This window comes from Salmo trutta, chromosome 39 (genome assembly GCF_901001165.1).
Source record: "Salmo trutta chromosome 39, fSalTru1.1, whole genome shotgun sequence".
NCBI classification, from domain to species: Eukaryota; Metazoa; Chordata; class Actinopteri; order Salmoniformes; family Salmonidae; genus Salmo; species Salmo trutta.
In genome coordinates this window covers 4,690,709-4,707,625 of record NC_042995.1, presented here as the reverse complement: position 1 = coordinate 4,707,625, position 16,917 = coordinate 4,690,709, and the positions used below count along the sequence as shown (strand labels likewise).

The window sequence follows — 16,917 nt, the reverse complement described above, 5'->3', positions numbered from 1 at the left end:
AATATGAACTGATATATTGAGCCATTCTGTCTGTAGTGAATGGTAAATATGAACTGATATATTGAGCCATTCTGTCTGTAGTGAATGGTAAATATGAACTGATATATTGAGCCATTCTGTCAGTAGTGAATGGTAAATATCAACTGATATATTGAGCCATTCTGTCTGTAGTGAATGGTAAATATGAACTGATATATTGAGCCATTCTGTCTGTAGTGAATGGTAAATATGAACTGATATATTGAGCCATTCTGTCTGTAGTGAATGGTAAATATGAACTGATATATTGAGCCATTCTGTCTGTAGTGAAAGGTAAATATGAACTGATATATTGAGCCATTCTGTCTGTAGTGAAAGCAGTAGCGAGTGATGAACGGACAGGGCTAACCGTGTCAACTGAAAAGGAGTGCATGCTTGAAAACATGGAGTGAGGTTACACAAAGTACGGCAATTTGTTCTAAAATATGCTGAAAATAAATCCACAGGTGAAGAGAGGAGAGATCTTCTAGAGGAAAAAGTAGGTGTCTACAATATATAGAGAGATTGAAGGGGTCCTCTCAGGGCAAGGTTCCATTCGCAGCATGTCAGCGTAAACCAATCAAGGAGATGTTTGAGGCAGCGAGTCACGGGTCCATTTCCCCTCTGTCACATACAGTCCAGTAATGCCTTTATGAAAATGAGTGCTGGCTGCACATGACAAATCACTGTAATTGATCACATGGCCATCCATCACAGGTAAGAACCCTCTCTTCCTCTGAGAAGCAGTGCACTGGAAGCTGAGTGCTTAAGACAAGTATACTCTTTTCCTCCCCTCTATCTCACCATAATTCTATTCCCTCCCCTTACTTCACCCACCTCCCCTTATCCTTCTCCCTCCACCTCATTACATGGAATCACAGAAAGAAAGCGTACTAATTCAGCCCAGTCAAATGGCAGATTCGGTTACTCTGTTGCCAGGACGACGGGAAGATAAGTGACAGGTGATGAAAGTTCCGCTGAGCTGTGTGCTGTTCTGTGCTATTCTGTTCTGATCCGATCTGTTTTGCGAGGAGGAACAGTTTAGGGCCTGTCATGCCAATAGTCCCCCGGACAATCAGCCTTGTTTGCATAGCGATGATGAAAAGAACGTAATTTAGGCTGTAATGATCTCCAAAATTCGAATCATTAGGTCATCACACCATTGGTATAGCAACCGACGCTAATAGAATATCGAATCCCATTGTGACGTAGAGGGGGACACTATTTGGCCGGGGGACATTATTTGGCATGACAGGCCCATCGCACTTTCCTTCTGCTTGTTCTGAACATGTGATGTAATGGTATTGCTACATCACATCTATTGCAGCTCTGATGATCCAGTGTCTCTCTGATGGACTGGATTAAAAGTGTCAGATAATAAAACAGGATAATTCTGGCTTTAGAGATAATACCAGCCTTGATCGACCCTCTGGCTTGAAAAGTGTATTCACACATAGAACATTCCATTAGTGCACGCACACCTACACACACACCTACACCTACACACACCTACACCTACACACACACACACACACACACACACACACACACACACACACACACACACACACACACACACACACACACACACACACACTTCTTTTGCTTCTCGACTATTGTCAATCCTTAACTTTCCCTTCAAACGTATGGTAGTGTGGGGTACTTCAACATAGTCTAATAAGCGGTCCATCTTTGCGAATAATCTCCCAAATGAAGAGTTCTAATGGAGAAGTAAAGAGAAAGCCCCAATGAACAGCACTTATCTACCACCTTTAAATAAGGGAGAAAAGTACTAACATATCAAACATGTTCTCACAAAGAGACATAATTTCTCCTGCAGCCAAATTCTTCAGGTTCCTTTTCCCCGTGCTGCTTTGGACAGTCTAATTATACTCTATCAATTAGAACGGCCCTTATTAATCACCCTCCTTCATATGCTAATGAGTCAACTTCACAGAGCCAAGACAAGAGGAGAGACCTCTGTTCTGTAATGGCTGCCCATTCAGCAGAGCCTAGTCAAAAGTAGTGCACTATATAGGGAATAGGGTGACATTTGGGATGCATCCACTGAGAGAACAGCCAGAGGAATGGAACCACCCAGCAGAGTTCCAGAGCTACAGATCCACAAATTCCTATTCTTACTTGCTGTGGTAAATCCTTGCAGAGGTATTGTATGTCTAATGAAATGATGCAGGAGTCTGTAGGATAGGATAAGGTTATTTAGATATGGTGCTATCTCTGGACCCAGGACTACACGTTTTCCGTTGAAGGAACTGATTGGGCACTCAACTGTTAAATCAGTTGGAACATCCAAGGGAGGAGATAGGCATTATAAACTCGGTTTTCTACGAGCCTGTTTCTTTGAACCTGGGGGCATTTGGAGTATTGTCATTCTCTACTTAAGTGGAGAGCCTTTTCCCTTGTCAACGGTAGTCCTAGCATTAGCATCACTTTATTGTGCTTTATTAGAAAATAAAAAGCAAGATCACCACTGCCATCAGTCCCTAGTCATTAGCTAAACATGCAGACCGTTCGTTTCCCTCTGTGCAGCACAAGAAGACACTATAACAGCCCATTGAGTAGGTGGTTCATTATCCACCCTTTATTGTGCGGTTTTCAATCCACCGGATCAAACAGCATATCTTGTAAAACAATCATAAAATTCCACATTTCATTTAGGAATAATGTCTATTTTTAATAGTTCCACCAATGGCTGAAGACATCACTATGTTTAAAGAGGTCCTCAAGACAAACTAATGGAGTGTGATCTTTCATACTCTTCTCCTGCTATAACAGGCCAGGTGACCATTGATACAGAGAACAGGTGTAAAGCGTCTGTGTGTAGCTGGTGAGATGAGTCAGGCGCAGGACAGCAGATAAGAGTAAAGAAAGCAATTTTACTCAAAATATATCACAATACACGTCGTAAATACAAGGCCACACAATACGGACCGCAATACAAAATACAATTACTCACAAACAAACATGGGGGAACAGAGGGTTAAATAATGAACAAGTAATTGGGGGATTGAAACCAGGTGTGTAAGACAAAGACAAAACAAATGGAAAATGAAAAGTGGATCGGCGATGGCTAGAAGGCCGGTGACGTCGACCGCCGAACGATGCCTGAACAATGAGAGGGACCGACTTCGGCGGAAGTCGTGACAATAGGGACAAAGGTTGAAGAGGAGAGAAGAGATGGACTGCAGTAGTCTGATCATAATAGACCCAGAGGAACGGCTAGTATTCTACAGAAATGAAAGGAATTACATTTACACTCTGTGTGAGAATTATTGAGATCCTTGTATTAGAAGTACATTATACAAGACATAGGCCTATAAATATCGATACTGTAGATCAAATCCCATTTTATTTGTCACATGCGCCGAATAGGTGTAGACCTTATAGTGAAATGCTGACTACAAGCCTTTAACCAACAATGCTTTAATAAGTAATTTTTTTTTAACTGTTAAGTAAAAAACAGATCAGTAAAAAATTGAAAATAATTAAACAGCAGCAGCAAAAATAACAAGCAAGGCTATATACAGGGGGTACAGGTACAGAGTCAATGTGCAGGGGCACCGGTTAGTCGAGGTAATTGAGGTAATATGTACATCTAGGTAGAGTTAAAGTGACTATGCATAGATTATAAACAGAGAGTAGCAGCAGCGTAAAAGAGGGGTCTGGGTAGCATTTTGATTAGCTGTTCAGGAGTCTTATGGCTTGAGGGTAGACGCTGTTAAGAAGCCTCTTGGACCTAGACTTGGCACTCCGGTACCGCTTGCCGTGTGGTAGCAGAGAGAAAAGTCTATGACTAGGGTGGCTGGAGTCTTTGACAATTTTTAGGGCCTTCCTCTGACACCACCTGGTATGGAGGTTCTGGATGGCAGGAAACTGGTCCGTACGCACTACCCTCTGTAGTGCCTTGCGGTCGGAGGCCGAGCAGTTGCCATACCAGGCAGTGATGCAACCAGTCAGGTTGCTCTCAATGGTGCAGCTGTAGAACCTTTTGAGGATCTGAGGACCCATGCCAAGTCTTTTCAGTCTCCTGAGGGGAATAGGTTTTGTCGTGCCCGCTTCACGACTGTTGTACGGGGTGGGTCCCAAAGACCCTACCCATTATTGATTAAGGGGACCTTAAGATTCATATGTTTTGCTGCAGGCCTTATAATAAGATACTGTTGCTATGTGTCTAAACACTCCGCCACTATACGTTGCACAAGCCATCTATATTAGTCTTTGTGGTTAAGCCCTGGCTGTTGTGAGAGTGTATTTGCAGGCTGGGTCTGAGTCAGACCGAAACTAGATAAAGAGAAGTAACCACTGTCTGGTTTAGACATTTTAATCTTGTGTGACAGTGGACAGTTCTAAGAAATTCAGAGAAGCTGCTGTACTAGGTTGCCTTATAAGGTAACCTCAGCTTATTGATACACACACACATTGACGTAGGTGATCAGACCACTAGGGAGTGATCACATGTATAAAATCAGCCCTTAGGTGGGGAGCAGAACTTACTCAGAAGCATGCGTGCAATGTTCCCATTGTCAACTTCTGTATGCAATTGCATAAAAAAATGAATGATTGATTTACTTAAAGATATTGTCTGATTGCTGATTTCACCAATAAGCAAATGATTGACAAGGAACAAGGAACCAACTCTGACACTGTCTTAGTGTATTTGGACCATGGTAGTTTGTTGGTGATGTGGACACCAAGGAACTTGAAGCTCTCAACCTGTTCCACTACAGCCCTGTCGATGAGAATGGGGACGTGCTCGGTCCTCCTTTTCCTGTAGTCCACAATCATGTACTTTGTCTTGATCACGCTGAGGTAAAGGTTGTTGTCCTGGTACCACACGGCCAGGTCTCTGACCACCTCCCTATAGGCTGTCTCATCGATGTCGGTGATCAGGCCTACCACTGTTGTGTCATCGGCAAACTTGATGATGGTGTTGGATTCGTGCCTGGCCATGCAGTCATGAGTGAACAGCGAGTACAGGAAGGGACTGAGCACGCACCCCTGAGGGGCCCCTGTGTTGAGGATTAGAGTGGCGGATGTGTCGTTCCCTACCCTTACCACCTGGGGGCGGCCCGTCAGGAAGTCCAGGATCCAGTTGCAGAGGAAGGTGTTTAGCCCCAGGGTCCTTAGCTTAGTGATGAGGGCACTATGAGGGCACTATGGTGTTGAACGCTGAGCTGTAGTCAATGAATAGCATTTTCACATATGTCCTTTTGTCCAGGTGGGAAAGGGCAGTGTTGAGTTCAATAGAGATATGTGGATTTGTTGGGGAGGTATGGAAATTGGAGTGGGTCTAGGGTTTCTGGGATAATGGTGTTGATGTGAGTACACGGAGTACACATCCTGGTAATCCATCTGGCCCTGCGGCCTTGTGAATGTTGACCTGTTTAAAGGTCTTAATCACATCGGCTAAGAAGAGTGTGATCACACAGTCGTCCGGAACAGCTGGTGCTCTCATGCATGTTTCAGTGTTACTTGCCTTGAAGTGTGCATAGAAGTAATTTAGCTCATCTGGTAGGTTCATGTCACTGGGCAGCTCGCGGCTGTGCTGCCCTTTGTAGTCTGTAATAGTTTGCAAGCCCTGCCACATCCGACGAGCGTCGGTGCCGGTGTAGTATGATTCAAAGTTAGTCCTGTATTGACGCTTTGCCTGTTTGATGGTTCGTCAGAGGGTGTAGCAGGATTTCTTATAAACCTCCGGATTAGAGTCCTGCTCCTTGAAAGCAGCAGCTCTACCCTTTAGCTCAGTGCGGATGTTGCCTGTAATCCATGGTTTCTGGTTGGGGTATGTACGTACGGTCACTGTTTGGATGACGCCATCGATGCACTGATTGATGAAGCCAGTGACTGATGTGGTGTACTCCTCAATGGCATCAGAAGAATCCCGGAACATATTCCAGTCTGCGCTAGCAAAACAGTCCTGTAGCTTAGCATCTGCTTCATCTGACCACTTTCTTACTGACCGAGTCACTGGTGCTTCCTGCTTTAGTTTTTGCTTTTAAGCAGGAATCAGGAGGATATTATTATGGTCAGATTTGCCAAATGGAGGGTGAGGGAGAGCTTTGTACACATCTCTGTGTGTAGAGTAAAGGTGGTCTAGTTTTTTCCCTCTGGTTGCACATTTAACATGCTGGTAGAGATAAGGTAGAATGGATATGAATTTCCCTGCATTAACCTGTTACATCTAGGGGGCAGTATTTTCACGGCTGGATAAAAAACGTACCCGATTTAATCTGATTATTAGTCCTGCCCAGAAACTGGAATATGCATATAATTATTAGCTTTGGAGAGAAAACACTCCAAAGTTTCTGAAACTGTTTGAATGGTGTCTGTGAGTATAACAGAACTCCTATGGCAGGCAAAAACCTGAGATGCTTCTGTTCAGGAAGTACCCTGTCTGAACATTTCTTGCCCTTCTTGATTCTCTCTATCGTTTACAAAGGATCTCTGCTCTTACGTGACACTTGTCACGTCAACAATGGAGTCTCACAGCCCGGGAAAAACAGGAATGATGTCATTCAAAGCCCTGGCTGAAGCACACGAGAGCAAAAGCTGAGTGGTCAGTCAATGGACTAAGCCTTAGGCGCGTGACACGCCCCGCCCCCGGCTTTTGGTTTTTTCCTCAGTTTACAGACAGGCAGATTCCCGGTCGGAATATTATCGCTTCTCTACGAGATAAATTGCATAAATATTGGTTTTAAACAGCGGTTGACATGCTTCGAAGTACGGTAATGGAATATTTCGAAATTTTTTGTCATATTTTGCGTCATGCTCGTGGCCGAGATTTAGCGTTGGGATAGTGTCTAGAACGCACGAACAAAACGTCGCTGTTTGGATATAACGATGGATTATTTGGGACCAAACCTACATTTGTTATTGAAGTAGAAGTCCTGGCAGTGTATTCTGATGAAGAACAAGCAAGGTAAGAACATTTTTCTTATAGGAAATGTGATTTTGGTGAAGGCTACACTGGGTGGGTGTCTAAATAGCTAGCCCTGTAACGCCGGGCTATGTACTTACATTATTGCAAAATGTGCTTCATCCGAAAAGCTATTTTAAAATCGGACATATCGAGTGCATAGAGGAGTTCTGTATCTATAATTCTTAAAATAATTGTTATGCTTTTTGTGAACGTTTATCGTGAGTAATTTAGTAAAATCACCGGAAGTGTTCGGTGGGAATGCTAGTTCTGAACGTCACATGCTAATGTAAAAAGCTGGTTTTTGATATAAATATGAACTTGATTGAACAGACATGCATGTATTGTATAACACAATGTCCTAGGTGTGTCATCTGATGAAGATCATCAAAGGTTAGTGCTGCATTTAGATATGGTTTGGGTTTATGTGACATGATATGCTAGCTTGAAAAATGGCTGTGTGATTATTCCTGGCTGGGTACTCTGCTGACATAATCTAATGTTTTGCTTTCGCTGTAAAGCCTTTTTGAAATCGGACAGTTTGGTTAGATAAAGGAGAGTCTTGTCTTTAAATAGCTGTAACATAGTCATATGTTTGAAAAGTGTAAGTTTTCGGATTTAGAGGAGTTTGAATTTCGCGCCCCGCCCATCATTGGATATTGGAGCAGACGTTCCGCTAGCGGAACGTGTAGATGTAAGAAGTTAAAGTCCCCGGCCACTAGGAGCGCCGCCTCTGGAAGAGCGTTTTCCTGTTTGCTTATGACCGTATACAGCTCATTGAGTGCAGTTTTAGTGCCAGCATCGGTTTGCAGTTTGCAGCTACGAAAAATATAGATGTAAATTCTCTTGGTAAATAGTGTGGTATACAGCTTATCATGAGATACTCCTTGAGACTTCTTTATATTTCGTGCACCAGTCGTTGTTTACAAATATACATAGGCCTGCCGCCCCTTGTCTTACCAGAGGCTGCTGTTCTATCCTGCCGAAAAAGCTTAAAACCTGCCAGCTGTATGTTAATCATGTCGGCGTTCAGCCACGACTCGGTGAAACATATGATATTACAGTTTTTAATGTCCCGTTGGTAGGATATACGTGCTCGTAGTTTGTCTATTTTATTATCGATTATCTCCGTCTTTTCCTGCAAATGATTGGGATGAGAGCCTTGTCTGGTGTCTGGAGTAAATCCTTCCCGTCCGACTCGTTGAAGAAGAAGAATTCCTCCAGTACGGGAGTAATCGCTGCCCTGATATCAAGAAGCTCTTTTCGGTCATAAGACACGGTGGCAGAAACATTATGGCAGAAACATTATGTACAAAATACGTTACAAATAACGTGAAAAAACATACATAATAGCACAATTGGTTACGGGATCGTAAAACGGCAGCCGTCTCCTTCGGCGCCATTATAATGGCCCAATATGATATCTCACAATCTGTCTGACACGGGTGAATCATTAAAAACATTATCACTATGGCTGAAGACAAGTTCAAAAACATTTCAAAAACATTTGAAGTGACTGTTTTATGTAATGCATCAATTCATGTCCCTTTCTTTTACCAGGTACTGTACACTAACCACCTGGCCATGCCAGGAAGGAGGAACAGATGCAGCCTTTGAGTCATAATAGTCATAACAGAAGATTTCTCCATTTATACCAGTCACGCAACAACTATATAACATATTGTTCTGTACTGTATTGATACAGACTATACAACATTACACAATGGATGGACCAGGATCGTGGCTTTTCTGTAGGATACTGTGAGACGTACTGTACAGCATAGTGGAGGAAAGCATTGTTATGATTATGGCAGCATATTAAATCAGGATAATCTGATTGTTTTGCAAACACATGAGCACTAGATGAACATCACACAATGTACCACTTCCCCCAGATCCCACCGGGTCCAACATAACTACAACGAGACTGGTCTTTTATGAAATAGTCAATGGGCTTGTTGTCATTCAATGTTCTATTATTGAAATGAAAGGTCTAACGGATGTATGTGTCTAAGCTAATGTCCTATGTGTCATTTAAAGGTCATTTAGCTCCAAGGACTGTGTTAGCTACAGCACATACACACAGTGGATAAAACATTAGAAACACCTTCCTAATATTGAGTTGCCTCAATTCGCATGGACTCTACAAGGTGTCGAAAGCGCTCCACAGGGATGCTGGCCCATGTTGACTTCAACGCTTCCCATGGTTGTGTCAAGTTGGCTGGATGTCCTTTGGGTGGGGGACCATTCTTGATACACACGGGAAACTGTTGAGACTGAAAAACCCAGCAGTGTTGCAGTTCTTGACACACTCAAACTGGTGCGCCTGGCACCTACTACCATACCCTGTTCAAAGGCACTTAAATATTTTGTCTTGCCCATTCACCCTCTGAATGGCACACAGACACAATCCATGTCTCAATTCTCTCAAGGCTTAAAAATCCTTCTTTACCCTGTCTCCTCTGCTTCATCTACACTGATCTATAAGGGATCATAGCTTTCACCTGGATTCACCTGGTCAGTCTATGTCATGGAATGTTTTGTACTCTCAGTGTTTGTCTCTATTACAGGAAGTAATTTATGTATGCATGTCTATGTACATGTACCGTACATGATGTGTGTAGGTGGGCCATGTTCTTTCTTCTGCCCTCTATATGTGGGCGGAAGCGTGTAATTATTATTCACGAGAGAGAGAGAGAGAGAGAGAGAGAGTCCTCAGATTCCCTCCTGATTTCAGTCAGATAAAAAAATGTGCAAACACAAAAGCAGGACATTTTCTTGCTTAAAGAGATAGTTCTCCCAAATTACTAAATTACATATTGGTTTCCGTACCCTGTAAGCAGTCTATGGACAAGGTATGACAGCAATCCATGCTTTGGTTTAGTTTCCCTTTCCACATGCTAATGTTTTAGCATTCGTGGCACAAATCCCATTCAAGTCATGGGACCGTTATTTTAATTTTTCGCTGCATCATGTTAAAACGTTAGCATGTGGATGTGCCAGAGAAACTCAACCAACGCATGGATTGCTGTCATACCTTGTCCATAGACTGCTTACAGGGAAAGGAAACCAATGTGTAATTTTGTAATTTGAGTGAACTACCCTCATCCAAAAATGCTAAATGCGTCTCTTTGTGAGGGGAAATCGTCCCAGGGGATGAGGACCGTCTGAGGCAGCAGGGAACATGATTGATGAGTGAAATTGGTCTTCTATGGAGTCTGCCTTTGTCTCTTTAGGGGATAATAAACTGTAATCAGATAGCTGTAAACTGCAAATAGTTTGCTTGACCTCGAGACCACTATGGGCGATGGGTGTGATGAATTGAAATGTAACAGCTCTTAATATATCTTGCTACAGTGGTTTTCTCTGGTGTTTTCTTTTCAGGGTTCAGCCATGAGGGCAAGACTGAGTAGAGTAGATCTTTTTGTAATCATTGTGTCATTGATTGAATGCACCGGTACTATAGGTTTTCCATCAAGACTGTCCAAGTTGTTACTGCACATCAACGTTAGCGGTGGCGGTGGCGGTGGCGGTGGCGGTGGCGGTGGCAAGCGATCTCTATTCTGTCACACCCCTACCTCTAAAGATAAGGAACGTTAAGTTCAAGCTTTAATATTTGAACAGACTTAGTTAAGAAAAAGTGATGAAGTGGCTCTGTGCAAATTCTACTACTTAGCAATTAAGACCGCCAGCTGACAGCACAGAGGTATTGAACCCACAACCCTGACAACAAGGTTCACAACTACTGTCTTAGCAGAACAGGTGTGTTTGGTAATGACAACACAACAACAGGTAGTAAGAGATTTACCATTACCATGTATATATATAACTACTATGGATAAACGTCAGCATTCTGACATATTTCTAATGAGATGTCTGCTGCAACATAATCCCATCAACATTTTCTCCCTGAATGTACACCTCAGATATCTGTGTTAAAAAAAATAATAATCTAAACGTATTCTTCATTTCAGCCAAGCAGAAGGTCTGTAGCTCATATGCAAACAACTATTGTGGCCATCCCCAAAATAGACGACGAACACGACACAGCTGCACAATAGCAATGATTATTAAATCCACTCTCCCACAAAGAATGAACTCTGCCTCGCTGACTGACAAAACAACATGAACATTCATCAATGCCAATAAAAACACAATGCAAGTTATCCCCAATGGCCCAGCATGGAGCACATGTGACCCGCAAAGGAGTTTTTCTTACCTGTAACAGATAGTTCTGTAGTTCTTCTCACCACGAAGCTGCCAAACTGTAATTCACACGTGTAATTTCCAATGTCATCTTCACGCACCTCCCGGATAGAGAGAGTATCTCTTCTCCTTACAATGCTTTGTCTCCACTGCTTTGGCTTGCATTCCTTCGATTCAAATAGAGAGAAGGCATATGAATGTAAAACAACACAAAGAAACAGAAAAGCAGTATACAGTTGGACTTAGATTATACTTTTTACAACATACAATGTAGACGTAGAAAAAATGGACGCCTGACGAAATGCATCGAACCATTCCATACTTCAAACCTCTCTTTGATCACAAATGCATTCTCATCTTGTATTTAGTGTTGTTGTATTGAGTTCCTGTTTTTGGCAAGATGAGTATGATCTATTACACATTATATCGCTAAGTTCCCACTAGAAGAACAATGTATGGGGTTGAAGCAGTTAATTTTGGTGGGAATGAACCCAGAGGATGAACGAGGCCTTTGGAAAAGGAAACTTGTGCCACACAAACTCATTCACCCACAGCAGGAAAACTGGAATACCGTGGGTTGGTTCCACCTGCGCTCGCGGGTCTCCCAGAACTCAATCAGCTCCGCTTCCAGAGACAGAGCAAATAACTACAATATTCTAGGGCCACAGTCATTATCCATGTTTTAATTTGATTCACTGGGAAACTGAAGAAGCACTGTGGCCATCTAATCCGACATTCATATAGTTTGATGAATTGTCCCCTGGCCTCCGTCGGCTACTCTGTCAGTCTGCTGTTACACTGTGGGCAGGCGTCCGGGGCCGGTGAGGGCCACTGGTCGACTCAGATAGCCAGACTTCTGACTCTGAGGACCCCCTCCAGTCGTTTGGGGGGGAGAAAAGGAGTTCATTTCTTTGTCTTCTAGACTATTTACATCATGAACGTGGGCTGTGGCCCCCTTTCCCCAGATGGTTTGAGTCTCATGAAAAACAAATGACATCTCAGGGGGTGCTCTGCAGAGTGGCTGTGAGTTATGGGTGGATAAATCTACCTACTGTCATCAAGCAAGCACATAGGCTGCTAGACAATACATACAAGTATGCTTCGACTAAAATAATAATTTAAAATAATAAAAAAATGTAATCTCTCATTTTTTCAATACATTTACAGGATCATACAGTTCTGATTATACGCTGATAAATATATGTGTCACATTTGATAAATGACACATAGCAGCGGTTTCCCAGACACATACTAGGCCTAATCCTGGGCTAAAAAGCAGGCTCAGTGGAGAACCTGCCTTAATTTGTATCCTTGAAACTGCCCCTATGGCATTCAATCTGAAATAAGTTACAGACATAATGTTATAGTGGACTCTTACCTTGTACCATACTATCTCTGGCTCCTTCCCTGGCTGGACATAATCCTCAATGTCCGGACAGGTGATATCTTTACTTTTGCTTAACTCTGCCTTCTCGAAGTACCTCATTTTGGAGTTGTAGCAGAGGTCTGTGTCGTTCTCCGCCACTGTCAGTGACATGGACACTTTCATACAATATGTGGAATTCCTGAAAAACACAAGTGAACAAATGAATAAGTTTAATCATTTTTGTATAACATTGTTCTCTCACGCCACTATCACTATATGTTGACAGGTATTAATACAGTATACATTTGATGAAACTGTAATAAACTGTAATAAAGCCCTTTTGTGGGGAAAAACTAATTCTGCTTGGCTGGGCCTGGCTCCCCAGTGGGTGGGCGTATGGCTGTGCCCCTGCCTAGTCATGGGAAATCCATAGATTAGGGCCAAATGAATGTATTTCAATTGACTGATTTCCTTATATATACTGCAACTCAGTAAAAATCGTTTATATTTTTGTCCAGTATACATTTGGAAAGTAAATGCAGATACTTTTCTAACAGATCAAAACATTCTTAACTCATTAAGCTTTTAGAGTCAGCCCTACTTGTTTGATCTAAACCATTGACACTCAGATACAGTGAGCCATCTGGTTCGGGGGGAGAATATGGGAAAGTTTGACATTCTACTCTCTCGTCAACGTGAAAAATCATCTCTTCACCTCCACTCAGCCGTGGCTGGTTGTCCGGACCGTTCATACAGAGCGGCATTGTGTTTTCTCACCCATCCAGGAGGAATGGAAATGATGCGGGAGAGATGAACCTGGCTATCACAAATTATCGATGGCAACGACAAAAGAAAAGTGGGGAAATCCGAGGTGGAAGGGAGACGAGGGCTAATGCAGAACGGCAGTTCTGAAAGTCAACAGCAGTGAAGATTGAGTGAGCCTTTTGTTTTGACGTGTTATGCAGATACAGCGCAAGCTAGCAGAAAATTACTTGCCAGAATTGATATTTCGTAACTGTTCAGACCTGACAGAGAAAAGCCTATCAGCCCAGAGGACTACAACTGTGACTGTAATGCATAGGATACAGTTGAGAAAGCTGTGAGGGTATAATGTAAATGCCAGGTCTGGCAACCCAGCCATGTACAACACTATGGCACCATACCGTGTGGTACAATTTCACTGTGCTCAGTCTAATAATCACTCTGTGTTGAAACTGTACAACTGTTCAATAACAATTGGCCCACACCAGCAGGAACTCCAGTAGCATGCTCACGTAAATGAGCAGAGAGTTTGTGTCGATTGCAGTATACCCTTCCACAGCCATAGTAATACATCAGTCATCACACCTGGTTGAGGTTTTTTATAGCTAGGTAAACAGGTTCATGTTTGGCCTTTGACTCCAGATGAGTGATTCTTAGGCAAGGATCCACGGCTATTTGAAAACAACGGACAGAGGTATTGAGTGTGCAGGGAATTCCATACAATGTCGGAGGGAAAAGCCAGCCTAATGTGATCAATGAGCTCAATCAGTGTGACCTTTGATCCGTCTATGCATCTACAGCTAATAAGATTGTCTCCACTCACGACTAGCATCAGTAGCTGTGTAGCCTGGTTCTTCAAGAGGGTAAGCACTGTATCAATTGGCCCATAATATCAAATCCTTCTGGTCTACAGATTTCAACAAATGACAACATTTAGGAAAACCTCATTGGGTAATTTCAGGGGCGCAAGCTGGTAACACAGATTTGAGGCTGAACCAACAACCAATTATAAACAAGTGGAATCCTTCTATAATTGCCACGGCATTCGCGCAGCCTCGCAAATTAGCAAGCAGTAAGCAAAAGCCCGGTCGGTCCATAGTCAGACACACCCTCTACTGGGCACCGCGGTCTGTCTGATTAAGTCTGCCCATTTTATGAAGCGGAGGATGCAAATGCGACATGATGTGGAGATTATCCCAGACAACTCGCACCAGATGGACACCTGTGCAAATGAGATCCCCCGGGTCCGCTCCCCCTGTTAAATATTCTGGGCAGGGCTGATAAACTGGCCCGGTGGGAGAGAGAGAGAGAATAGTGTCAGCCTGGCTGTTGAGTGATCGATGGCCCGGGCCAACACTTTGTCCTACGATGTCTTTCCAACGGTTCACATCCGTCACACTGCCTTTTAAGCAAGAGAGCCAGGGGGATGGAGAACAGTAGCACTATCTAGACTGTATATTCATGAACAATGTGGCCAGGACAAACACACCGCTTTCAGTCCACTGTACATCCATTACTGTATAGTCATAACTAAATGTCTACTAGACAGGAAGTATAGGCTACTGTATACTGCAGTGGTTCCCAACTCCGGTCCTCCAGTACCACCAACAGCACACATTTTTGTTGTAGTCCCAGACAAAAACACCTGGTTCAACTTGTCAAGGGCTTGATGATTAGTTGACAAGTAGAAACAGGTGTGCTTGTCGAGGGCCACAACAAAAACATGTACTGTTGGGGGTCCTTGAGGACCGGAGTTGGGAAACACTGGCATAGTGCATACTAAAGTATTCAGCTGAGTATACTTTTGGATATATTGGTTATACCAAGGTAATACCACAATATTAATGACAGCATGTCAATGGGAGCTGACGAGAGGCTGCTGTGCAATGTCAAGGCAATGACAGACAGATACCATGCAGTTCATATTAGAGTGGAGAACACCTTGGCTGACAGTTTGCACACAGAGAGCCGGAGGGCAAATGGAGGATTTGTTTCTATAATAGAAATGGTTGTTGCAATATGCGACAGGGAAGGAGGTCATGGCTAGAAGGGGTAAAGCTTTTGTGATATTGATGGCAAAAGTAGTTTTTTTGGCATTTTAGCTAACCCTTTTCCTAAACTTAACCTAATTATCCTAACCTGCTATGTTCATTCCCTTAACCTGCTGCTTAAGTTCTCCTAACCTACTACAAAAAGTCAAATCTGACAAAAGCTGTATACCATCTAGTCAAATCCAGGGTAGGAGTAATGGATGGTAGGTCAACGATGAACTGACTACCTCACCTTATTAAAATAATGACCAACACAATGTTGCCTGTATGAATGATTGTTGTATCAGTATAGTACAGCCACTTTTTACAAACATGTCAAAAATACCTATTTGGGGTGTAATGTAAAACAGCACCATTGGGGATAAACTATTCCCCGCTCTTGCTTGCTCACATGTCAAAATGAATTCATCATTTTAGGACAAGGTCATTATTTCAGAAGCTTGATAAATGATTAATCACACATTATTGTAATTGAAATTAGATACCAAGGGCCCAACTTGGCAAAATCAACTTGGCAAAATCATTACATCCATTCTTAATTATTCTCTCCTAACCTCATTTATGACATCATCTCCCTTGTTTTGGTTGAAGAGAAAGATGGAACATAATTCCCTCTACTTTAACTCAGTCTCTGTTCCCTGTGATATTATAGCTCCAAGCTGTAGAATTAATGTGAAACCATTCTCCTCAGATCGCAAGGTACCTGTGGGATTAATTCATTACTAAATTCTTAATTAAAAGATCTGCAAGTTCTACTTTAATAGAGCAGGAAATTGAACACTTGTTGATTCTCATTAGAGGTATACCTTAAAGTAATAATAATGTATAAACATTGTCACAAATGTTTACAATAAATCCCTGTCACTCAATAAAAAGGTTACTTGGACAATTGTCAAACTCCTTTCAACCCTTAACACATCCGCTTGTATTCGACTGGACTATACATCAAAATCTCACACACTGGTGAAACCAGTGCCATGGACAGTGGGCCATGACCTTTAGCTGGACCTTGCTGGTACATCAAGCTCCACCATGAGGCATGCTAGCCCAACTCAGTCCAGCGCTCGGCAAACAACCAGCCAGCTAGCAGCTGCCAAATCAGCACTGATGACAACCTCCACCCAGTGGCCAGACAGACCAGGGCTACAGATTACCCATAATCAGTCTTTTATGGTCAGTGCATTATTTATGACCCAAGCGAAGGTCAGGTTGGCGTGGCGTGCTGCGGTGGGAGGCGGTGAGGAGTGGTGGGAGGACTGAGGCCCTACCTGTGACCTGCTCCATAACTCATCTGTCAGCACACGAGGCCAGGTGATTAACTGCCCACTCCCCAAACCTCACTGTGGGCCAACAGGCCTCCACTTAGCCTCTGTCTCTGGAGAGAAGGACCAAAATGTTGAGCTACTCAGCCGCTTGCGGATTTCACGTCTCCATAAATGACTATGGAGAGAGACACATGTTGATCTTCTATGCCATGGATCATCAACTAGATTCAGCCGTGGGACTACATTTTGTTGAGTGGATGGTCAGGGGGCCAGAACATAATTACAAATAATTTGTAGACTGCAAATGGACCG

The 16,917-nt window shown here is 42.9% G+C and overlaps 1 protein-coding gene across 5 annotated transcripts in view; it reads right to left on the bottom strand.

Moving 5' to 3' along the window:
* The window catches only part of LOC115179295 (interleukin-1 receptor accessory protein-like 1), a 355,734-nt gene that overhangs the window by 207,430 nt on the left and 131,387 nt on the right, over positions 1 to 16,917 (bottom strand). For all 5 annotated transcript variants that reach the window (XM_029740689.1, XM_029740686.1, XM_029740691.1 and 2 more), the window contains exons 4-5: positions 12,540 to 12,726; positions 11,175 to 11,328 (exon numbers count right to left, since the gene is read on the bottom strand). In XM_029740689.1, the coding sequence (XP_029596549.1) occupies positions 11,175 to 11,328; positions 12,540 to 12,726 (341 nt within the window). The remainder of the gene's footprint in view (positions 1 to 11,174; positions 11,329 to 12,539; positions 12,727 to 16,917) is intronic.